The 26290-nt window shown below is 35.0% G+C and overlaps 1 protein-coding gene across 2 annotated transcripts in view; it reads right to left on the reverse strand.

Annotated features, from left to right (window-relative positions):
* EXOC2 (exocyst complex component 2) overlaps positions 1-26290 on the reverse strand; it is a 125198-nt gene that overhangs the window by 58984 nt on the left and 39924 nt on the right. For both annotated transcript variants that reach the window (XM_063161504.1, XM_063161495.1), the window contains exons 7-12: positions 19728-19808; positions 15733-15878; positions 15554-15635; positions 14949-15051; positions 11828-11946; positions 99-224 (exon numbers count right to left, since the gene is read on the reverse strand). In XM_063161504.1, coding sequence (XP_063017574.1) covers positions 99-224; positions 11828-11946; positions 14949-15051; positions 15554-15635; positions 15733-15878; positions 19728-19808 — 657 coding nt within the window. The remainder of the gene's footprint in view (positions 1-98; positions 225-11827; positions 11947-14948; positions 15052-15553; positions 15636-15732; positions 15879-19727; positions 19809-26290) is intronic.

Here is a 26290-nt window from a genome sequence, read left to right on the forward strand (position 1 = left end):
CACACAGTATGTGGGTTTTTGTTTGAGCTTTTTGACTACACCACAGAGTGGACAGTGGGGTCTGTAGCTTTTCTTTTTCAAATATAACAGATGCCTACCATCATCACGGCCAGACTGAAAGCTGCTGCCCCTTTTCAGTGACGCAGTTTGACTGAGATGGCCGATAGGCGACGGACGCACATCACTGTCCAGGTCCAGCATGGGGCTGTGGAGCAATGCACTGCCTGGGTAGAGGGGAAAAACCCAAAAGTTAGGATAATTTTGCACATCAGCTGACATGAATGTGCATGCTGCATGTGGAATTCTAATTTAATTCAGTGATACAAATGTTATCTTCCAAAAACATTCTTTATTTAGACTCTCAGTTCATCTGTATCAGTGCTATTCAATACCACCACTACTGACTCCTGTAGCAAAGCCAAAACCACAAGTACCATGGGGAAAATGCCATTCTTTGAACTGTATCTTTCTCTGTTTATAATTGACGCCCTACAACTAACAGGTAAATTAACAAGTTGCTTGAAAGCCATGGATAAAAATGTATTTCTGCCATTAATGACATTGCCTGTGCTTTTTTTCTGGTGTATGTCCTAAACACACTTTTCAACAGCAAAAGTTTCTTTTGTGTCTAGCTGAAGCAGTTAAAGACAGAATGTTCAACTATTACTTAGCTGTTTTGCCTCTATGAAGTTCAGGTAGAGAGAATCCATCCATCAGGAATCAGAGGAACTAATGGCACGTTTCCTTTGTAAATGTTCTTATTCATGCATAACTACAAACCCACAAAATATTTTCCAGTGTATCAAACATTTTTTTTTTTTTTACTTTGGGTGCCTGTCCACATGTAGGTCCCTATTCACAAGTGTAAGTTAAGATCTTATCTGATGGAGGTAGATACTTGTAGTCTAACATGCATTTTGAAAAACAGTCATATAACAAAAATAAGAGGATTATGATAATTTTTAATGTACTGTGACACTGCCAATAACTTTTTAAAAGTCTAAATTGCTGCTTTATGCATTTCGCCTTATAGAGACATTTCTGAAAGTAGTCATTAAAAACTACTTCAGCATTGCTCAACTGAGCTGTAACAATTAAACTAAAAATCAATCAAAATTCCCAGAATAGAACATCCCAGGTCTCAGAAGACCATTTAGTCCAACCTTTCATGGGAAAGGGGGCCATGGTGAGATTATCTAGCACTCTGTCCAGTTCACTGTTGAAAACCTCCAGTGATGGCAGCTTTACAATGTCACTGGGGAGCTTACTTCAGTGATTGATTGTTCTTAAGGCAAAAAAATATTTTCTTATACTGAGATGAAACCGTCCCTGGTAATTAATCCTGAATTTTGTAGTGAGAATCTCAGCATCTGAGTTTATACTGTTGCTCTTTTCCATTGATACCTATATTCACTTAAAATAACAACAAGGTCACAGAGGATGACCACCAGCTGTAACATTGAAATACTCAGATTCAGGAGTAACACAAAGCAAAAACTATTCAAAGCACATTTATTTTAGTGTCAGAGCAGCATGGCAGAAAAGATACACCTAATCCTTTTAACAGCTGGGGCTTAAAGAGCAATATAAAGTATGTGAAACTTATCACAAACTTCCAATAGGTGACAGTATTGGGTTTTAGTTCATTTTGAAAGAAGTTCCTTCTCTTATAATTCTTTAAAGGCTTTTAAAGAAATTTCCTATGGCCTTTCACAGCAGCATTATCATTACCAAAATAACTGTCAGTTCTTCCACTCATCATCTTACAGTTCATAGTATAAGACACATAAGTAAATAGACCCAATGTGCTACATCACTCACAATTGTGATTGACACACTCTATTTACACTCTCGGTGGACTCAGCCTCCCTGTCTGCAGGCTGTGCTATGATTCTGTTCACTGCATAACTCCTACACCACTTATTAAACGCAGCTCATCTTTATCAGCTTTAAAACTGATGAGTTTTCAGCAACACAGAATCTGCTGCAGTGATTTAGGTGGATTATCCACCGTCACCACAGACAAGATCTACAGTATGTTCTACAGTATGTAGATCTTGTTCAAGAGTTTGAACAAGAATTTGTGGAAAGATTTTCCCTTTTGAAAGAATTAAAAACGCATAATAATGAAAAAGCAAAAAACCAAAGCTTTGCAGTAATCAGCATCCAGGGAAACAACCCAGCCATCTTACAGAATTAAGTAAAACCAAAACAAATTAATTCCTCTTCAGATTTAAAAAAATAAATATAAAAATTCATTATCTTACATAAATTCTACACTGAATGAAAAGAAAATTGTAGAAGACCCTGAAAAAATTTAAGTGTCTCACACAATTCCTGGGATTTCAGGATCATTTGAGTGAGATTGAACATATTTGCATTTTATTTGGAAAAAAAAAGAAAGTATGTCAAGAAGGCTAAATCAAAATTGTCACAGGCATTGCTATTTAAAACATATTTTATTAAAAAATAAAAAAACACTGGTAAGAGTGTAGCAGCATTATTTTCACAAAAAATACAACAAAAAATTCCTCTGATCTCTCTGCATACAATTTAAGTTCTCAGATTTCAGACAGCATGTTAATATAAAGAATGCCTTGTAAACAGATGGTCTCTAAATATGACAGTGCCAATTAAACCTCAGAATTAAGAAAAACAGACACTCACTAAAACACCTTAATGTGAATTAGCTCAATTAAAACCACTTGCTTGTGGTAACTGTATTGCTGCTGATGGACTAAGCCCATGCAGCCTGAATGGTTTATATATTCACCATGTAACAGAAAACATGTAAAGAATACTCTCTTGTTCCACCAGAAAAACCACATCATCAGTTTGCTGGCATACCAGGAAAAGAAAGTTTAACATGAACTAATTTCTTTATTGGTTGTCTAGCATTACAAGCAAGTATAACACAGCAGCAGGGAACTACAACAGCACATATACCCTCAGGACTAATAAACATCTGGACTACATTAGCAAAGCTGATCTTGCTCTCACCCTACCAGAAGATAGCGCATGAAGACTGCACACTAACACATAAATCTTGTAAAAAACAGTGAGAGCTAACTTACAAACAATTTTTCTTCTATCCCAAGTCATTCCCTCTCTGGAGCCAGCAGCTTAAATTTAGCAGCGTAATGCAATACAATGAATTAATAGTAGTATGGACTGCAGACAATAATATTTATAAACCTAAATAAACTAACCAAATACTAATTTACTGCCCACTCAGTATTTGATTTGTGTACTATTTTTACATTCCTAGATCCTGAATGTAGGACAGCAACAATGCAAAGTTTTGAGAAATTAACTTTTTACTGTGCTAACAGGTTTCAAGAAGTATAAACAACATGAAAAAATATTCTTTGTAGATCCTTACTTTTAAAAAATACACTGCATCTTTGAAGCTACAAAGTACTTTTTTCCAAAATACAGCATCTACATGGAGCATTATCTGTGAGAGACTCCAGTGCCAAGTGTATATTTAACCAAGGAAACATAGCAAAAGAAAAAGTACTACATTATCTTCTTCTACCCAGCAGTAATGACGAAACAGAAGTTTAATTAATGGCTTATTACATTTACAACTATATAATCATGTAAAGATCAAATATGAAGTTTTAAGGATCTCAGTACTGCTTTAATTTTATTTTTTAAAGGATTTTAGTGGGTTTCAACTTTTTGTGCGCTGATATTTTGAAGGTGCGCATTTAGAGGCTATGTGAAATAAAAATATTTCAGTGGTTTTGTTCACTCCTCTTCTGTTCTAGTGCAGTAAGATCTCACCAGAATAAGAATCTAAAAAACACAGTAAAAGTACAGTTCTTTTTGATATTATTTCTCTAACTCTCTGTAAATCAAAAGCCACCTGCACTGAAGGTTTATCATACTATAGGTTCCTACAGTACCAAACAACCAGTATAGTACAAACCTCAACACCATTTTTTGGATTGTTACCTGCAAGCTCTTGGCAAGCAGAGTGTTACAACCTCCATTAAAAAGACAACTGAAATTTGTCTAAAATAAATTTTTCAATGATATGCAAACCAGTCAATGATTTAAAATTTTAAAGCTGTTTTACCTTCATATTCCTAAATTATTACCAAATTGAGTGTAAAAATTGTTCTGCAATATCCATTGCTCCACAGCTGCCTGGGTTTTTTTCCCCCTCTGAGGTCTGGCAGGCAGAGGTTTCTTGGAGGAGTCACAGATCTCTCGCCTCTCTCGATATTTCAGCCTCAGCCACTCTGCAATTCTGTCAGCCCAGTGCATCAATTACATGACTTCCAGTAAAGATTTTTACAAAAGATACTTGTGATCAGGGGATTAATGTGCCAGTAGTAGTGTGCCAGTACTTCCTTCAGGGACAAAGAAAATTGTTAACAAGTGACCAATCTTAGGTTAAGTAATTTTTAAGTGAGATTTTCCATGTTAAGCCAAATGGCAGTCATTACACAGACTTGCTCATATACAACATGTACATGTACATACAACACATACATGACGTATACGAGCAAGATTAATTAAACCAAAAAAAGACCCGACAAGATGTGCAACCAGGTGAACACAGCTACTCTGTTTTCCTACCCATTATGTATCTTACAGTGAATTTTCTCACAGGCTACAATAGCAAGGAAGGCTGATCTGCAGCCTCCAGGCTCTCTGAAGGGCGGCAGACTTCCTCACCAGCCTCAAACACCTTTGAACACTTTTTCCTGTGCACAGCGGGCCCTTGTCCTGTGCTACAGCCTGACCACCCACTGTTGCTTGTTGACCAAACACACAGTGCCTGGAGCCCGCACCGACACAACCAGGATAAGATTCCTTTCAAGGACACCGCGGTGAGAATTTCCATTTGGCTAGGCCAGAAATTAGGCAAGCAGCAGAAATTACTGAAAAATTAACCTGCTCAGCAGATGAATAACATTTATTATTATTATTATTATTATTCGGCAGATAAATACCAATTTTATTATTTTTCTTAAGGTCTTTTTCTTTCTCACTTGACATTTTATAGTGATCAAGAAGAAAACGGGTTGTTTTTCTAGAAAAGAGATGAGCATGGAAGATTAAAATTGATAGAAAAAATTGGTTTTGGGAGATATTTAGAAATGAATGCTTTTAAAAATCTTAAGGCTAGTCTTCATTACTGTAAATGTGTTTATAATGAAACTGTTTTTCAGTTTACTACAAAAAGGGTAATTGGGCCTATTCTAGTGGTGTTCTAAGTATTTCACAGCCTAAGGATATTCCTTATTGTCAGCCCTTCAGACCAAAAAATTAGGAAACAAGAGCCAAGCATTCAAGTTCAGCAGATAAATAAAGATTACTTCATTTTACTATCTCCAGTAGACATTAAGATCATCAGCACTTCTGGAAAAACTCACTTTTCCTCCTGAAAAAGTCCTGAAGACTGGAGCGGATGCAAAGATAAAGTTCTGGCCACTGAAGAGTTTCATTCTATCTTCATTCATAATAATCTTTAAAATTTTGGTTTTAAGCTACCTGTGTTGCTTCTTAATCCCAATAGTTACTCTCTTTACAGTACTTTAATATTATTAAAATAGCACATAAAATAAGAATGCCCCCTGAACTTCTGAACATGCTGCATTCTACTAAAATGGCTACATTACAGGAAACTTACAAATACAGGTAGTAAAGGAGGAAAATGAGTCTGCTATCCATTTTTGTACTGATCAATTTTTATTCTCACTTTTTTTTTTTTTTTTTTTTTAATTAATAACCCATTAAGGGTTTGCTTGACATCTGCTGTCAAAAGGGTATTTCTGCTATGGACAGGGGATGTGGTTTAGACATGAAATGGCTCCCAGCTGCAAGAATTCTTCTTCCAGATGTACAGTAAGCAAAGGCAATGGAAGAGAACCAGCTGCTAGGATAACAAATTGAAAAGGCCCTTTTGACACAAGCCTTGCTGGCCTGTCTGATCTAACAAAGATGGATCATTCATTGCAAGGTGAATAGAATCTCAGTGTGGCACAGAAAAAAAGAGCAACATGGTCAAGACATCCATTTCTCTCTTTCACACCAAGTACAGCTGCTGTTACTCTGGCACACAAAAACCCTGCAGAATTTTTTACAATATTTGGAGAGCTGAGCATCATACTCAGTGCTGCAAAAATTATAGGTTTTTTTCAGCAATAAGAACTAAAAAAAATTATAATGATTAAAAAAAATCACAAAGACTGTACTATTAGACACTGTAGTATCATACTCCTGTTCGGAGAGCTAGCTCTACATTGGGAACTTTAATGGGTTGTGTATTATATATTTTGCAATCAAAGGGCAGCAAGAAGATCACACTACAACCATGTCAATGTTTCCATTTACAGCTTTAGTTTCTAATCAGGTTAGCTATTAACAGGTGGCTTATTTTCAATAATATTACATGAAATCTCAAAGATTTGCATCACAAATGAGTGATTTAGGTCACTCAAATCACCATCAAAGGTATTGGAAAAAGTAGTTTTAATAAAAATTTGTAGGAGTGAGACTTGACAAAGTTTGCAACAACCTGTTAAGAAATTAAAGATTTCCCAGCCAGTTTAATTATAACTGGATGGCAGTTCATACCCATTTTAGTTCAAAGGATCATGAAACCTACTAAGCCACTATTAAAGTCTAAGCAAATAACCACTGGCCACACAGAAAATAGTCTTAACCTCCACAGCTTCTCTTCCTTATACTTGCATTAAGAATCCCATTGCTTAACTCCTTTTGGCTATCTGCCCAGTGCCTCAGGAAAATTTTAAACTAAACCTCATTATTTACATTTATTTTCATGTCATCTTATGTCATTATGTTCTCCGTGTTTCCTGCACTCCAACAAATCTGGGAAGCATAAACCATAGTGAAAATCTACAATTATGATTTAATAATAAATTGCCAAGTATAGTTGCAATTTAAAATACGTAAAATCTTAACTGAAGGAAACCATTTAGTATCCAGGTACCAGATCTGAAAGTCCCTAGACATCTACAAATCAGAAGATCATATGTCAAAAGGAGCAATTTGGGCTTTAGCCAATACAAGGCATAAAATACCAGCACAAATCAGTTTACTATTCAAATGTTTCTTAGTAGAAATCTAATAAATACACTTTTGGGCGAGCATATGCTCTACCATGGTAACCTTTATATTAATGGCTTGAAAAAACACTCTTTTTCCATTTCTTTTCTGTCTCATGCATCTCCTTAACATATCTACATACTAAACAACAGCAGTAACCTGGCTCGACCTACTCAGAGTCCTCCCAGTGGACAGAACAGTGGGATATGACTAGATAGATAACACTAATTAATCTATGCTTTAGGAAAACTTCATAACCATTACAAAAGTTTCAAAAACAACAAAGGAGCACAACTGCCTATTCCATGAGTAAGGCAGATAGCATTTTAAGTTTTCTATTTAATGCAATAAATCCATATATTTAGAAGCACTACTACATAAGCAGAGTCAGAGCTTTAGCCAGTTACACATGGGTACCACATCTACAGCTGAACCTTTAATGAAAGAATCTGACCATCAGAGAAGCAGAAGAATGCCTTAATACAAAGAGAGGAGCATGGGAGCTTAATGATTCTGGCATCCCCTGTACTGCCTCACTATGCTTTTGGCAATGCTGTTTGGTCTCTTTGTCCTGGCTACTTATACTTCCGCACAGGAGGAATTGTGATCTGCTCTCTTATCTGCACTTCTACTCACTCCTTAAAACATGTGGGCTTGGAATCAAGCAGTTTCTCACAATACAAATATCCCATGCTTGCATTTTTTTTTGCCTCATAAATGAGGAAGGTCTGCTATAGCAAGAAACAGGTAGGCTAAAGGCAATGATGGGCGAGTAACAACAGTCATATTTTAGCACATAATGAAACATTAATCTACATAATGCAAGATTAATTAGCAAGCCAACAGGGTTGTTTAGACTGAGGGGAAACACTACATCCATGCACATACAGAGTTATTCCTCAAGGGAAATAATAGACTCCAAAATGCTGCTGTGAAGTACTTCATACACAGGACTTGAGAGAATTCCCCATCCTACTTGTACCCATTGAAATAAATGCAACTAATTAACTAATGATCAAATTGTAATAGATGATCAATGTCGATTAAAATCAAAGAAAAGATTCAATTAAACAATTTGCTGTTGGCAGTTGTCAGCTATTTAAATCACAATGCCAATTATTTGACAAAGCTTAGCACAGCTGGATATGCTCTCAGTTTTTGGAAATAATATTAACACAAGTTGGATTAACTGGAAACAGACAGTATTGGAAACACACAGGATTTCTGCTGACCCCTGAAATAAAATATGAGAAAGAACTCCAGGATCATTACAGTCATGTAAACTTGCCACGGTTTCTTCTTTCAGGTTGCGTCAGAAACTGCACCATGATATGATATTAAATGATACTTTGCACATCTAGGACATAATTCCAATTGCTGAGTATTTCTTACAAAACGGAGTTCATCTCTAGTAATATACAAGCTCAGAGGTTTTTCTTTAAAAAAAATCTGTGATAGTAGTGAAGGATGCACACTTAGACCAAAAATACATACCTCGTTATCAACCTAAAACAAACATGTATTTAAATATAATACACAAAGTTCTGATAGCACATTGCAATACCTTGGCATCTAAATTAGCTCACTCCTGTCCTTCAATTTGGAGACCCTTGGAAGTTATTAACAAGAACACAATCATCAGGTGAGGACCCTAGAGAGGATGTAGAAAACTAGACTGACTTCTTGTCAGTAATGGGGATTTTTCCCGACTGCCATTATTATTGTTCTGGATACGGCAAAATCTCTTACAGACAACAGGAGAAGATGCTATTTCTATATAAGAAAATGAAATTATTTCAGTTGTAATGACTAATGGGTCAGCCTTCCTGTTGTGTGGAGACAACTGGAACAATTTTGCCCCATATAATACAGTGTTGGCTTGTACTAGTGACTAAATTTGGAGTAAATTCTTGAATTTACTTAGGATTGTGTTTTAGCTTGTTTAACAAATAACTGCAGAGTAAGCCTTCCCTTCCTGAATACATCACGGCCAGTAAGTAAAGTCTTGTAGAATATTTGCAGTTTCACAATCATCTGCAAAAATCCTGTCCAGAATGTCTAATGGTTTAAAAAACCCCAGCCATATCCAGGTAAGAAAAGCAGACACTTTGTCTAATTCAAAACCTATTTAAAGTAGAAAAAGTCATGTGTAATGACTCAGAGCACAGTTCTCCTTTCAAAACTAATAAAATAGTAGCAAAATACTTTGCAAAAGCTCAGCTGAAAGGTGAAAAATTTCACAGAAATGTAAAAATAGATACAATCTGCTACTGAGGTTTAAGTTTACTATGCTGAAAAGTTTTGACTCAATCAGTTTGAACCCACAGATTCAGTTGGCAAAAGAACGAAGGTAAGAATAGCCAGAAATAGCTGGTATGCCCAAGGTAGAACTGTAATTGCTGTCTGCTTGTTTCAGCATTCATAGTATGAAAACTGCCATTTGCTAGAAACAATGGAAACCTATTCTTTTCGTAAGAATACCAGTCCTATGATCCATCTTTTCCCCCAAATGCTCGATAAACAAAAAACTAAATATTTTTTTGAAGCATGTGTTAAGTGGACGACTTATATGCTTGAAAATTTATTATAATTTTATCTTAAAAAGGGCCTAGGAATTTATAAACCTATAAATAACATTTCTAACTTGTTTGAGCTGATTAGATCCCACAGTCTTGCATAACCAAATTGAGCAAATATCCACACCTTCCTTGTTTGAAAAGCACACACCTATTAAAGTAGACTAAAATGCATGCCGTGCCTCTTATCACAACCAGCATTGTTCTACTTGGCAGTTAAAACCAATCCTTCTAAATTCTCTTTTTTCTGTCTCCTACCTGGTGCATGCCAAAATTAAACATCTGTGGAAAGTTAAAATCATGCTCAGCGACTTTCCTTTGTCCTACTAGATACTAAGTGAGAAATTCAATCAGCTAGGATTGATTCTTGAGTATTTTAAAATCTGTACAAAAAACTATTACCAGTGGAACACCCCATAGAAGGCTGGAAAAAAAATGATTGGCATTCAATGAGCTGTTAGCATTTATTTCATACATGCACAAAATATTAACTATTGATATTTGCACTTGCTGGGCATTCAAGTAATTTAACTTCCCTCTTCTGAGAGTCAAACAGAGCTGTATCATAATGGCCCCTCTGACATGATGGCTGAGGAAAGCAGTTTTGTTGCAAGAAAAATACCAAACATGTTGAGATTTTTCAAAACTTATATAGGAATGTTGACACTTTTTCCACTCATTCACTGGAGCCTGCATATCAGAATTACAGAGACTACTAAAACAGAAGTATCAAGCACTAAGTATCATCATGTGTCTATTTGTCTTGCTAAAAAGTGGAAAATGGTCATACAAAAATTTTTTAAGTGAAAGAAGAAAGAAGCTTCAAATTATTAACCATGGCTGTTTTCACAAGTGAGTTTTGCTCCTGATAACTTAATGTTGTGAGGCTGGTGGCAGTGCCTCATGAGGGCTTTTGACAAGGAAAGAAGATGGGGTTTGGAAACATTGTAAATTTTGATCAAGATGCCTGGAAAACAGTGTGGCATTCCAGCGGCTTCCATAGCACTTCACACTGTGTAGCAGAACAACGATGGTCTGTGCACACTTTTAAGCTAAAACTTACTGACATTGCTGTCACAAGTGATGCATCCTGTGAACTCCTTATCTCATGTCACAACGTGTGCAACAGAGAGTTGCAGAACAACAATGTTCTGCTCTGCAGAAAATTTACAGCACATTTCTACAGCAGTTCCAACGCAGTAAAACTGTTGTGGTTTCTCAGGAAAAAAAAAAACCAAACCTTATTTGGCTTGGGATATGCATGCACTAACACTAAACATGGGAGTTACCTGTAAGCCAAGGGATGCCAGATTCCAATATGCCTATTCATTTCAGAACTGGCAGCAAACTCTGTAAGACTTCTTAAGAAACAAGGTACAGCTTCTATTTCCTAATTTGAAAATCCAGTTTTCAGATTTTACTACTAGAAATGTCAGGCCAGCAGCCTTCCACCTGCTGGAAGGCTTTTCATACTTATACATTGTGATAGGTCTTGTTAATTTGTAGCTAAATTGCAGCAACACCTGCAAGCAATACCTTAACATTTTTTTGAGGAGCAACGTTGTCAAAGACAGAATATAACTATGTATTCATATCAGTCTAAATACTAACTTTGCCTAAATATCCCTTTTGTCCAGCTCCCAGGTCTGTGCAGATTCAGTGCAATCTGAATTTTGAAACTGCACACAAAGAAGAGGACTCCATAATATCATTCACTACATGTCAAGGAATTAAGCATTATTCCACTGTGCCCTAATATCTCAGGTATCCATATATTAACAGAATATCTTGTGACAAAGTAATCTAACCAGCAGATTCACAGAACAATCCAAACTTGATATGACCTCAAAGAAATGCTTCAAGAGAACAGTAAACCATGGAGAAATGATTGAAATTTAATGCTTTTGCCATGTAAAGAGCTTAAAACTTGTAAATTAAGCAAAAAGAAAACTCCAACTGCTGTTTTGTGTTTATAACAGAATAAAGAAAAAAAATTAAGTTAGTATTCAGCTTTGTAAAAAGCTATCTAAATTGATGGGGAAAACCTAAAATATCCTCTGAACACTACAATAAAATAAAAGGCAATGACAAATTCCTAAATGTCAATGTGTATATATATACATATATCTATATATAAAGATAAAATAAAAATGTATCCTTGCCTTTTTGTTCTTTAACATAGCTCTCCTTACAGTTGTGCATGAGCTGCAGAATCCACTGATGTTGAGCACCAATGCACTGCCAAGCTGGGTCCCCAGGTGCATGAAGATCAGAAAGATATCTGTAAAATCCAGTCCAAAAATCACAGTTCTGACTTGACACACTGAAGGCCTCATTAAAACAGACTAAGCATGTACTAAGAAATACTTTTCCTTTTTTTACATAATTTTAAAAATTCAAGAATATTTAATAAGATATGCTCACATCCACTGCAAACAGAAGTTTTGCATTTGCCCTTCTTCAATTAGTAAGGAAAAATTCCACCAAAAAAGTATAGATAAAAAACTCTTTAATATCATATTAATATGCATTTCCAGTTATGTCTCTAGTAAAGTATGCAGGAAACCAAACTCTTTATCTGCAAGGTTGCGGTTTAGTGCTTCAGATTTGAGGGAAACTAGTGATGGCATCTCAAGCACATAAAATATAGTATTTTTCTTCCAATTGATGTTATATGATTGTATCATCATGTAATTTTAACAAGTAATTACAGAAGGAATTAATTTCTGGCAGCTCATTAATTTTAGCACATGCATGCACAAACATATGTAAATCAAGCTCCTGGGCTCTTTGTTTATTTTGGGCTGGTGGTTTTTAGTCCATGCACAGTCTGAAAAAAAAGAAGTGAGTGAGATAACAAAAAGGATTGCGGCTTCTAAATTGCAGAAGCAAAATACTGTCTGTCTTTAGGGAGAGAGGAGCACTAGAAGCTGGCTGTTGTGATTTCGAAGAGAACACAAAAAGAATGTGTCTCATGTATGGCATTCAAGACTATCTGACAACAGGACTTCTAAAAGGGTATTTTCAAAAAGTGCTGGCTGCTCTACTGTTTGAGGCACTCATATTTTCATGAATGAGACTCGGGACAGATTAAAAAAAGTCAAGATGCTTAAGGTGAACTATACTGATAAATTATCTTAAGCAGCGCAGGGAATGTTTGTTCACTCCCTCACAAAAGCTGTTTTACTACAATAATACCTAATGCTAATTAGGACTGTGTTGAATTCTGTCTTCTTTGACGAAAGTCTGCAGCACTTGAAGAAAAAATAAACTGTCAAAGTAGGACTGGTTGGATGGATGAGAAAATTATACAACTAACCATTTTGACAGGGTGACATTTATAAATTATGAGCTCAAGTCCTTTTCAGTGTTACGGGGGACTTTAGTCTTAGGCACAAAACTAAAAAAAGTATTACCACTGGTCTTGAAATACGTACATCTACTTGGATGCTAAGTGCTATGGTAAACTATTTCTGAACAGTATAAAATAATTACCAGTGTGAATACTCTAATACAATGAGAGGAAAATATGAATTGAAGCCTATTTATAAACATTAAACATCTGAAGGAGAAAACCACAGTAGGTCGTTTTTTAGGTCTTGGTCAGCCTTCAACTTCAGAGACATACAAAACAAGTGTATCAAGGAAGAAAAAACACTCATAAAAAGGGCAGGATTTATGCAAACTATTTTACAATTTGGATTTTGTTAGTTTCATTTTTGCTGAAGTCCCCTGAAGAAAATCTACTTCATACCTTGCATTCAGAAAATTTACACTTATATACCCATGTATACTTAGAATAGTGAAACCAATTTAACAATTTTGTCAGCTGGGATTCTCTTGAGTCATTAGAACTGAATCACTCAACATTCATGCATTCCCTGCTCTGCCTTATTATACTTCTACATGCGGAATACATTTTGTTACATTAACAAATGCTTTTACATAGGCTGGGGTATTTTTAAAGATTCAATAGTTCAAGGTAAGTGGCTAGAAATGAAAACACCTTAAAAATAATCAACCAAAACAACCAACCCCAAAAACTCAAGCAAGAATCAATAAAACACAACCAGCCAAAAAAACCCCACAAGAAACCTCAAACGGAAAACCAGAATCAAGCGCATGTACAACTATAAGTTGTACATATACTATAAACTATAAGTGTTTCAAAGAACCCTTAGAAAAGGTCCTAACACCTGGCTTAGGTTAAACAGCTGCTCTTTAAAGTTTTCAAGTGTCACAAAGAAAAGGAATGGCCAGTGCCACCTTCACAGACATAAAACGCTGAACTATTGATCTTAAAAACCAATTCCAATGAACAGGCAATATTTACAGAGCATCCAGAAGAATGAGAAGCACTCTGCATAAATTCACACAGGTCACTGTAGTCATAAACTCACATGATGCAAAGGGACCTAAGACACCAACACCACACTTGGGCCTGTACACACACAGAATGTTCATGACCTTGTGTAGGTGTCTGAATTTTACAAATGCTTCCTGCACAGCACATTTGGTCTGTTTTTTTTACAATAACTGATAAAAACACTGAGATTGTCAAGACACACCAGGATGCCCTGGCAGCATACAAATCTCAAAAGCTTTCTAAATAAAGCCATCAAATGTTCCAGAGCACTCTAAAGTTTGGCACCAACAACTGAAAAGTTGAATCATCAGCTCATCTCAGTAGCCCTACAACAGACATCAGTTTTGTGAAAAATAGATAATCTGTAAATGTTAATGAAAACTGGGAAACTGGTTCATGTTCATGAAATACAAAGGAACTTCATTGTTAAGGCTGAGCAATAAAAGAGCCAATACCACTTTCAAACAACAGAACAGTCTGCATTAAAGCCTCCCTGTCATCTGACTCAGGACGATTCCATTTCAATGTCAAGTCAAACTGAAGCGTAAGACAAGTTAATAAGGAATCTATTTTGAGGTATGCAGACTAGGACAGGTCATTTCAAACGCAGCTTGCAATATGTGGGTTTAGAGAATGCAACAAAATCTCAACATGCCTTCTAGATTTAAAAAATCAAATTCAAAACTCAATTATGCTGCATTAAATTGTTCTCATTCAAGAACTGGTTTTCAGTCCTTCAATAAACAATCCAGTACCATTCTATTGCCATTATTTATATAATCATGAAGTCTCAAAATACTCACATCTTTAAAATCAGTATTTAAACCATAGTGAAACTAGTCACTACCCTATTTAGGAAACATTTAAATACACATTAAACACCATATGTCTGATGAAGCCACTAGGCAAATGATTACCTTATATAACGTTTCTGATCATGCAACGTTGACGGAGTTTCAAGCAGCTTATCCAACAAAAGTTCTCGTAAAGCTTCAATTCTGGTTTCAACTTCAGCATAATCTAGGAGTAGGGAGCAGGAATAAATCCAATGTGTCCTTAAGCAGTGTCATGAACTGAAAATTACATTAGTTTCCTAGGGTATCTGACATTTCTGGAGCGAATGTGGAAATCAATAAAAATCATTTTATAACAAGCCACATCTGAACATATTATACACGATAGTTTTATAAAACCAGAGAATTAGACTTTCAAGTCTTTTCAACAATATGTGAGAAAGATACTCAAAGTCACATTTTAATTGCTGTAGTCTTTTTTTATGTCCAGTAATACCAAGCCTTAATAAATAAATAAAATTGGCCGTGATTCCACATTTTGTAGTATATACCTCACTCAGAAAACTTTCCAGATATGTTGCTTAGAGTAATTGGCTCCTATAAATCCATAATTTGTATGGATGAAAATCTGTATCAAAATCACAAAAAGCTCTTTGGTCTCCTATGTGCTTTTTAGCCTTAAAGCTAAAAAAACCCAAACCCATTAAATAACAGAATCTGCATCTTACATTTTTTGAACACTTGAACCTCTGTCTTTCCAAAGAGGGACTTGGCTTTTTCGTAGTCATTAATAACCACATCATAATCGCCCTTAAAAACAAAACCAAGCATTTACATTTGTTAAGAAAAAGACCAATGTCAAAAGGCTACTTTCAGCAAACAGAAAATTATTTTTAAAGTATTATACCTTCTGGATATTTCTTTCAATGTTTAAGGGAAGATTGAAAAGAAATTTAAAGCGTTGAAGAACATTAAGCGCGTTTCTCGTTGAATCAGCTTTGTCCTTGCGACCCAGCACTTCTTGAAATAAGGTATCTGCTGTGTTACTGGCTCCTATTTCAAACAAAGGGTGACAGTAAGAAAAAGTAGAGTAAGTAATCACAAACAGATTTTCTTCATTTTAATGAGTTATTCAAGGTGTTTTTAGAGCAAATGAGTAATTACTGTTGATTTTCATATTTTTTGTTCAACTGTGTTAACATTTTACAACTGCTGAAATTCTATTTCAAAGTGAACCACTTAGCATTTTAATGTGGTAAGACCCCTGTGTGATTAAAAACAATCACTCTTTCCTATTTCAAATGCTTAGCTTTGCTGCAGATATTTTATAGTTTGCTTTGGCTCCAGATACACATTATGCATACCAAATTATGCATCTCAGGATACAGAAAAAGTCATAGAAAGCTTTACATTTAAAATAAGTATAATTACATTTTGGTAATTAATGTCAGAGTTTCTAAAGTTATCACTGGGTTTTGCAAAAAAGTTTTTAATGTTTTAAAGTCAAGTCTTAAAAATTATTAACAATATTTGACCCACTTAAAAGTACCGATGGTCAAGACAAAGACAACATCATGACTAAAAAAGTCTAACTAGCTGGTCACTGTAACAGGATGAATACAAATTGTCTTCACATTGCATTTAAACTCTCATCACACACAGGATGAAGCCTTAACCAACAAATTCATGTATTTAAGTCTATACTATCTACAAACACTCTTCAATAAATACATTACATATCGCCCTAAAACCTTTGCTATCCTAAACTAAAAAGCCTTCTATTTTCTAATAAAGATTGCTTTTTAACACAGAATAATAAAAATTCATTTATAGTAGAGAAGAATTACACTACATATGAATATTAGCATTTTTCAACTTATGACTTACTTTTAATTAACCAAAACAAAACAAAAAAGGGGGAACCGCTTTAGCCTTTTTGATCATTGCATGTAGAAGTTTCTACATTATCTGGTCTAGTGACTATACTTTAAGCAAAGATGAAAAAAATTACATCAGTCTCACTGGGTGGCTTGCATGCCATTTTCTCTAGTCAACACTGTGGGTGGCCTGCTCATGTTAAAAGTAGTCTTTGTAAAATAATTGTTATATCTAAATAATGTTTAAACTTTGTTGAAATTTTGAAGCCTTGATGTAAAAAAAGTTTTGTCAGGACATCTATTTCCACCACATTCTATTCAGGATAGAATATTTTAATCCATTAAGGAGAAATGCACAATGAAAACAGTTAGCTGCACATTTAAATACAGATCACTGTTAAAGTATGATTTTTCTCAAGGTTATAACAAATGATTGCTTTGTAAATCTTTCTAGTAAATAACATTTTGTTTGTTTGAATTCATATGTTTCTTGTGCATTCTTTTAACACTCCAGAAGCAATGTGCTTTACCTGGGAATTAAAGTTATATTCACCAAGTTTTTTTTTTTTTTTTTTTTTTTTTTTTAATTTAATGCAAACCTTTTTTAAAAGGTAACTGACAACTGCAGGAAGACCATAGTGAATTCTATTTTCAACTCTTTATGAAATCCTCAATTCAGGTAAATGATTCTATTTTTTTAGGGTATTTTTGATTAATAGAATATGATTCTATTTTTTTCCTGTTTTATAAGAAATTGAAATATATCAAATTACTTAATAATGTATTCATAAAATTCAATACTTCATGCAAAACAGGTCTATCTTAGAATTAAAATATTGTAACCTTTCTTCCCTCCTCATCCCTCCAAATTCTTTCTACAATAACAATCTTTATCTCTTGATTACTGATGAACCATCCATGGATAAAGTTTCAGTTCTTATATGGACTGATTATGTTTTCAAAATGGATGATTCATCTACAGTGCATGAATTTTTTTAATTCAAAATAAATCTCTAGTTATTCAACAGTTGTCTGTCTTAGAGCCTGACAAAAACACTACATAAAGGAATTTGATTTACTTCCTTTAAAATACATTCTTCAATAAATTAATTATAAGGCACTGTATGTTTTTAATAAAATAAATTTAACCGCTTGTTACATCTATACTTATTGTATACTTGTTACATATATACTTATTATAACATCTATAATTCCAGCTAAAACACCCAATTGTTCTTTCACTACAGCAAGCCACTTTAATTCAAGAATTTGGAACCCTCTTAACATGCATTCAGATGCTGTGGAAAACATGCTAATTTTTAAGGGTTTGTAACCAAGCTTACACAACAGAGCTTGTCTCTTAAAACATGCACCTACAGTCCATAAAATGCACAATTCAACTGAAGAATTAAAGTCATCTTTGAAAGCAGTCCCTGCTACTCATGGATTATGGAAGCTTTTCAATGGTCAGGCAAGAAACAAAGCTTTGATCCTAAACTACTTTGCATAATATTATTTACTCTTTTTAAATCCTTGTATTCCTACTTCCCTGCCTCCCACCCATCATGACTTGCAAAGTATCATGAGGAAAAGCAGCCAATTCTTTTCATAGCAGAGCCAAACTTCAAACCACTCTGAAGTGTCTGGCACAAGTTTCTCTACCGTTCCAGCTTGAAAAAGACAGCTTGCATTGTCTACATAGAGAGTTCAGCCACCATTTAATGAAATGAAACAGTAATTATATATTATAGGTAAATTTGTCTTATATAAGTGTCTATAGGAAAAAAACACAGACCTAAGTTTTTGCTTTTTTATTTAAAATCTCTTACATGATTTAATACAAGGGAAAGTGCCCTCCAAGGAATCAGTGCTTGGAGCATGACATGGCTTAAATACAGAGCACTGAGGATTGCACTGGAAAATTTCAACAAATGCTTCTTTTCTCCTACCTAGATGTACCAATATTCTGCACACAGACACACGCTACAGTCTTTACATAGAGGTGTGAGGCTTTATGTGGTGTTTTTTTGGTGATTTTAAAATTTTTTGGCAGTTTGGATTTTTTCATTTCAGCCATCAAAATGAGGGAATAACAATGTTCAAAGTACATCTTTATTGTGAGCATCAAGGAATCCTGACTAAAAAGGACTAGAGCTGTTCACAAAACCCCCTGCTTTCTTTGTGCTCCCCACATACAGTCACTGCTTTCTTCATACAAGAGAAGAAAAACAGTGAACTTCCATGTCACTTTCTTGATTTCATAAAACACAGTCAGACTTTCCAACACTGAGTCAGCTATCTGCATGTCATTCCTGCTTATTGATACAGCACTAAGGGAAACATCCCTTCCTCTGTGAAAAAAATCACAATGAAACAAAGTAAAATTATCTTGGCAGAAGTCCCAGAATTAAAAAAAAAAGGGAACTTTTTTGATCTGATGAAACACATACCAAACTGCAGCAAATTCAAGCCATCTCTCTCAATGCAACCTTACAGCTAATACAGAGAAAGAGAAAACAAAATACTGACAGCTTTTCATGGTTTCTAGAAAGAATGCTCATGCCAAATAGTCTAAATGCCAGCACATTAAGTGAAAAATATCCTGTCAATAGACCTTGTTACTGCAAATATCTTATAACTGGGTTTTTTTCTGCCTTTACTTGAACATCTCACAATCCTGGTATTTAGCTCAGCCTACCCTTCTACACTTCTTCTATCCATGTAGTTCCTTCGTTTTCCTCATCCACTCAAATCGCGAGCCAACCAAAATGAATTAAAGTAAACACTTTAGAACATTTTTATTTTGATATTTATTTGCTTTGTTATCACCGACACTGCACAAAGTCATGGCAACCGCTGCTACTTATTTCAAAAGATGCATTATCACACCTTGGAACCACTGTCACCAAACAGGGAAGGGACGAGAGACTGTTTTCTACTTTCTACAATATTCCTAGGAAAATATTAAAGCCTGTTAGAAAGTCCAAAGTCCATAAATAGTTGCTGCTGGAAGGACAAAACTTACTGTTCAGGACATTCTCCAGTTTTTGCGTCATGGATCCTTCTACTTTTTCCGTTCCATCCGCTTCCAGTTTTTGATGGATTGCTAGAATAAAGAGTCTAGTTAAAATGCAGAACATTTTAATAGGTGGGAACACGTTACATCAAAGTGACACTTTTAAACATTTTTAAAATTAAAAATAAAGTGTTATTTTTCTCTTTAGACACAAAAAAATACAAACATGCTTTATGGCAGCAGAGCCTAGTGGAAGACAGGGCTTAGAGCCAGACACTGCAGAATTTTAACCATTACTTTGACACAGACTTCCTGTATCTTCTTGAGCAAGACAGCAATGCTTAAGGGAAAAAACCCACAAACATATGGACAGAATAATCTGTTAGTTATTATAATCTAAATTAGCCATCTTGTACAGGTATTAATTAAAGTTTGTATTGTGAAAAGTACCATTTAAACACATAATACTTCTGCTTTATAAGTCACAGATGTCACAAAAAAGAAATTACCAATAATTTAAGGGTAGAAAGGGAATCACTGCGAACCTTGATGATCCCAAAATCAAGTGCTAGAACATTCCCCCATCACTTCCCTTCATCTATAAAAAGGCACTCCTAAAATACAATTTAAGAGTTTTTTGAAGCATTAACCATTATCACAATGTTGCTGTGTAATTTTGCTCAAAACAACAGGAAAACAGAGGAGAGGTTTAATTTTTTTTCATGATGCCTTTTTTTTTTTTAAGATGCTATTTTTCTCCTGTCCTAAAATGGTAAAATCCTGAACTCTTATTTCTGTGTGGTATTACTAATGGAGGAGGAAATGCACATTGCCAGCACTAATTTATTATTTTACTATAAGTTACTCTAATATCTTTCACAGGGAGAGGGAGACTTACTAGCATAGCCTAATGACACTATCTTATTCTGAAAATATGAACAATGAATGTAGTGTAGGTAGTCCTTTTTTCTACTTCCCCTCTATCACACAGCCCTCCTTCCCTCTTCTACCGTTCAGAATAACCAGCACAAACCAGTATTTTTCTCTTTTAAAGTATTATTCCTGCATATATGCAGCACATATAAAATAAGATTTCCCTTTCAATTTTTTAATCTGATAATGTATAAAATGTGCTCTATCAAATAGCCATCAGCTCCTATTGCTTCAGATATATTTGAGGCTTAAAAAAACCTCCTACTGCTTTCTGCTGGTTCTCAGTAGAATGGAGCGAAGCTAAACTACCCTTGAAAACAGTGATACTCAGTGCTTTGAAAAAAGCAAGTAATGATATATTTTAGTTCAAAACACAGATACAGTTCTGAAAGCAGCCTCTCAATTGTTCCAGTTTAACTTGCTCCAGTTTGTTTGGCAGAGCAACCTAAGCTCCTCAGCTGAATTCTTTTAAGGTGAAAAGATTAGAAGAAGCACTCCAAGACTACATCTGATGTGCTCAAAGAGATACCTGGAATTCAATCTACTGGGTGAAGTTTGAACTAGGTCTGAAATATTGCCATAAACTGCACATACCATGCATACAGAGATGCCAGATGCCATTGCCAACTGGTTTCCTCTCCAGTGCCATCCCTATTTGCTCATGCCATGTAGATGCAAGCTAACAAGTCAACCCGGACAGGAACCCTGGGGCATCAGTCCTACTGTAAGGAGTGAGCGAGGGTGGCTATTCTGAAAAAGAATGGCCCTTATAGTCTCCAGCCTCTTTCAAAGGAGGAATTTTCATTGGGGGGAGGTAGAGGAGACAGGTGAGTAAAACCAGTGTGTAATTAAAAAAAAAAAGAAAAGAGAAAAATGAAGGAAAATTTCATTATTCTCAAACACCCAAATTTGACCCTTCAATCCCTTGATCATACACAAAGAATTACAGGAAGTCTTGCTCTCATGGAAATATAAAAGCAACTCTATTTTCATTCTTAAAGTCATCAGAGGGGAAAAAAAATCTAATTAGGACACCATATTTATTAAGATAATCAATGCTGAAATGAAACTGATGGATTTTTGAGACTGCAATCTATCTGTCTATCTATCTTGGAAGATGGTGTGTTATTTTGTGTGATATTTTGTGTACAATGGGGACAGTACTTACCAACAAGAATACTTCTACAATTTTTTAACAAAAGCATTAGTGGCTCTACTGACATGATTCCAATTCTATATATCATTTTCAGTCAGAGGCAGCCAATTATTGTAGTGCAATTAACTTTACATACTGAAAAGCAAGTTCAGCAGAACGGCAACCACAACATAAACAGACATTTTAAAGCCAAATGTTGCAAGTACTATTGGAATCACATCAAACTGTAATGATTTTAATTTACATATTTTGAAGTCATTCTATGAAACATACTCTTGAAAGATACTTTAAAAATAGACATGGATAAAAATCTAAGTTACACACTGCCTCAGAGGTTTTTAAAATTTGGCATTTTGGAACCATTAATTACATACCATTAATTGCTGACCAATGCAATATCATGTAGCTTCTGAAGGGGGCACACATGAGCATTTCCAAAAATGAACTCTAATATCCAAACCTTGATCAAAGCATACATACTGGCAACAAAAGGTAAAACATGAGAAGGACTTTTTCCTCATACATAAGTTTTGGAAGAGCACTATCTACCATGTTAGAACCTTCAAAAAGCCTTAATATGTAGCTTCTTATTATGAAGGCAGCTTATTTAAAAATTATGATGATTTTAAAATACATGATCTTTAACCAGTTGCTGAAAGCAATTCTCTTTTTCATCTTATTCAGAAAAGAACATACAATAGCAATTTACTATTCCCTCACCTTCCTTTTAGGAGGCAGAAAGTAATTTCTTTTCATATTGGTAGCTATTGTGCACAGCAACCCGGAAAACAGTATTCATGAATCTTAGTTTGAAAATTTTGATGTTTTAAACCCAGGAAGAATGGTCCTATTAAATCAATTCAAAATGCACTTTCAGACAGAGAAAAGTATGTCAATGGGAAAAAAAAATAAAATAAACCAAGGTGTTGAGTTTCAGAAATGTGGAAAGCACTGCAGAGTACAGATAAAGGCATATTAAGCATATGTAACTAGGAGTGTAAAAAAAAGGCATTTTTGAACAATTGTCTGAAATAAGGTATTTTAGGACATTCTGTAAAGTCGAAACCTACTTAAATTACTCTGTGTTCACGCAATAAATTTGTTATATTTCCTTCTACATGTTTAAGCTACTTTGTTTACTGTAATTATTTTTACACATGATATTCCGATTTAGCAATAGAGAGAGAACATTCATTGTGTTCCAAGGCTGAATTACAAAAGAAAAAAAAGTCTTAAGTTTCCACAGTGAAAAAGTCTTTCTAATAAAGTCTGAGCTTACTCCATCTGCATCAAATGATTTTGAAAGTACATGTTCCTTCCACGGAGACCAGACAAAAAGTCGTTGATTTAGAAGTTTAGACAAGCAAAACTATATGCAGTCAAGAAAAGTATCTGTAGACCTCATCTTTGAAAGGAATCTAGAGATGGTCAAGTTATTTTTTTCTCTGAAAGCACTAAATCCATCTAATAGTGGGAAGATACTGCTTGGGACAACCCTGTTCTCCTGTACCCAAAGCGCTTCCTTGTGCTGGATCTAGCCGTCACACAGCTGCAGGGCAGCTGCAGTGAGATAATCTGGTGCAAAACTAACTCAGTAATAAAGAAACGTTGCTTTACTGGTCAGTAAGCTTGCCTCAGTGGGAGCACTGAAGTATAAGGAAAGGTGCATATGGCCAAGGGAAGGTGGAAAGACATCCTATTCTTTCCGCACTACCAGTACTTAAAATGACCTTCAAATGCAACTTATTCTCAACTCATCACTGGCTGCAGTAAGAAGAGTAAGGAGAAAATTTTAGGTCTTTGAAGGCTTGAAGTAAAGGATGGATGGGATTTTTCTTGAACTGCCAGTTACCCTGGATTTACCTGACCCCAGATTTACCAGAAAAGCAGTTGGAAACCTAGGAGCATCTGTTTTTTAGGAGCTTTACTGTAAGAAGCATACAATAAATAAAAATGAGGAAAGGCTACATCTGGATGCTTCAACTAAGGCCAGATAATTAACTGTATTTTGTATCATCTTTGCCAGTAAGTGTTCACGTTTCCCTAAGTCAGGATATTTAAAGGCTTGCAAACTTCACAGCTGCAGGCAGATAATGATTAAAAATAGTGAAGAAACTAAGTTCAAAACTCACAACCTCTAACTGCAACTAAACACACCAGAATACATGCAAAGTTTAATCTGGTAAATAAGCCAATATACAGGTTTTGTATTAAAATAAACTGCAATTAATTCATTGCTACTTGTGTTGAAAACAATCTTATTTAATCTAAGAAAGGCTATGGGGTTTTTTGTTAGATTTATGGTAACCATGAATCTAGTAGATTAAACCACACTTCCAGGATCACACAGCTTTTCATTTGCAAATTTCATACTTGATTTCTTTATTAGACATTTTTAAAATGTATTTTGAGATAGGCACCAGGCTTGGCATTCTCAAAAGGTCCTCAGCCTCTGAGCTCAAAGAAACACAGGTGAACATTTTCTACCATTTTCTGACTAAAGGATGGCTAGAAATGTGTTTGGCATATCTGAAAATCTTACTCATTTTCATAGAATCGCGGTTAAAGAAAAAAGTACTTGAAATAAATCACATCCTTTTAGTCAGATGCAGAAATCAGGAGGGGAAAAACACAAGAAGTGCAAGGCCGACTCAGAAAAGCATTTAAGAAGATCTGATGTAACTAAGAACCTGGCACCAAAAAACAGTAATGGAGGAATGAAGAACACATCAGAACATAGCCAGGATTTATGCCTAATGCATGAATAAAAATGTCTTTGGTTTCCTTTATGGGAAAATTAACAATGTTTTGTACTTCTAGCAAAATATAAGAAGGTCATTGACGAGGAGAGCATCCCTATGTAAGATAAAATCTGTTCGAATGAATTTAACAGGACTGCAGGACTGCATATAAAGAGGAAAGCAATAAAGACAGCATGCTATGAGTGGAGCTCCTAATACATTACTCTATGAAAATCTAAAAAACAAAAAAAAAGTAGCAGTTTTTTTCCTTTGGCCATTGGTTAATAGTGCTAAGTCTAGTTTGGTTTGGTCATTCCTGCAGTGCCCCTTGAGAATTCCAGGTATTTTTGAATTGGCATAGCAAACTCAGCTTTGTTTTGGTTAACATTATTAATCCTAGCAAAAATGACAAAATACTGAACTAAATGCAGTACTGTCTTAAGTTGCCTTTTTGTGTTTTGTTTCTCTAGCATTTACTTCCTCAAGCTTGTTTATCCAACACAGTGGAAAAAATCGAAGAAAATGGACAGAATTAACACGATATTTTAAGGTAATTGAAGCACAGTGCTAGGAAGGGAGGCTTTATTAATATATAAACCCCAAAAATTTTAATCTAAAAACATGATGAGACCAGAAAACTTGTTCTCAGATGGATTTATATTAAAGCAAGTCTGATTTCTCTGGGCAAATATCTTGGAAATAGGCAGGAAAATGTGGCTTATTATTCTGCCTATGGATGCACTAAAAATTCCAGGAGTGGATCCTTTGCCAGAACACTTCAGAATTAAACAGTACAGAAAATGCTATTCTCTCTTTACTGGCGCTAACTTTCTGCCTCTATGAAATGTAAAAATAGCAAAAAAAAAAAAAGAGAAGCTTCTAAATGTTGCATTTAAAAGGTGGTATGGAAATCAAAATGGAATAATGTAGCATGAAATAAGGGGGTTTTATGGGTTTCAGGATAAATCTCGATGAAATTTAATCACAGGTAAATTTTTTTGCACACTTGCAATCAATTGCAGAATTAGCTGTTTGAAAATTGCAATTGCAAAATGTAATTCTCTTTCTACATGCTTTACTATTTTTCAAATTCAAACAAAAGAGTTAACCTACCTAAAAAAAACACAACCAAGTTGATAAAATATGACAGCCACACAGTAACTATAAGCTCTCAAAATTACATCCCTTTAGAGAAATTCTGCCAGTAATTAGCTTACATCTCTACAACAGTAACTGATGAAGAAGATACATGAGCAGCCAGCACAAAAGCAGAGCTTGGGCAGACAATTTTCACTATGACCTGTGACAATTGATGCTGTTTCCCACATTTTCTAATCAAATTTTCTCTTGCTTGAGACAAAAATACCCCAACTCCCTACACAATACCATGCTAGGATCTACATCAAAGGAAAGTTGAGTCTTTTATCAATTGTGGTAACTTTTGCTTTTATAAAACTGCATTAAGGTAACAATTGGCGTGCTACAAAAATTGACCCTAAGAGCTGCATGAAGAGGAAGCATTCACCCGAGACTAAACTATCTACCACCACTTACATAATTTATGGCACCCCTTTGTCAGGTCATCTTTCTCTAAGAATACATTTCTCATTTTAATGTTCCTCTTGTTATCTAGTGGTGAAAGATCAGAACACAAGTTTTCAACAAGCAAAATTAAATTAAGTTTAATTTAGCATGGCTATTTTTAGAATGCCTAATTTAGCACATCTGTTTTTTTTAGTTTG

This window comes from Melospiza melodia, chromosome 1 (genome assembly GCF_035770615.1).
Source record: "Melospiza melodia melodia isolate bMelMel2 chromosome 1, bMelMel2.pri, whole genome shotgun sequence".
Classification (NCBI taxonomy): domain Eukaryota; kingdom Metazoa; phylum Chordata; class Aves; order Passeriformes; family Passerellidae; genus Melospiza; species Melospiza melodia.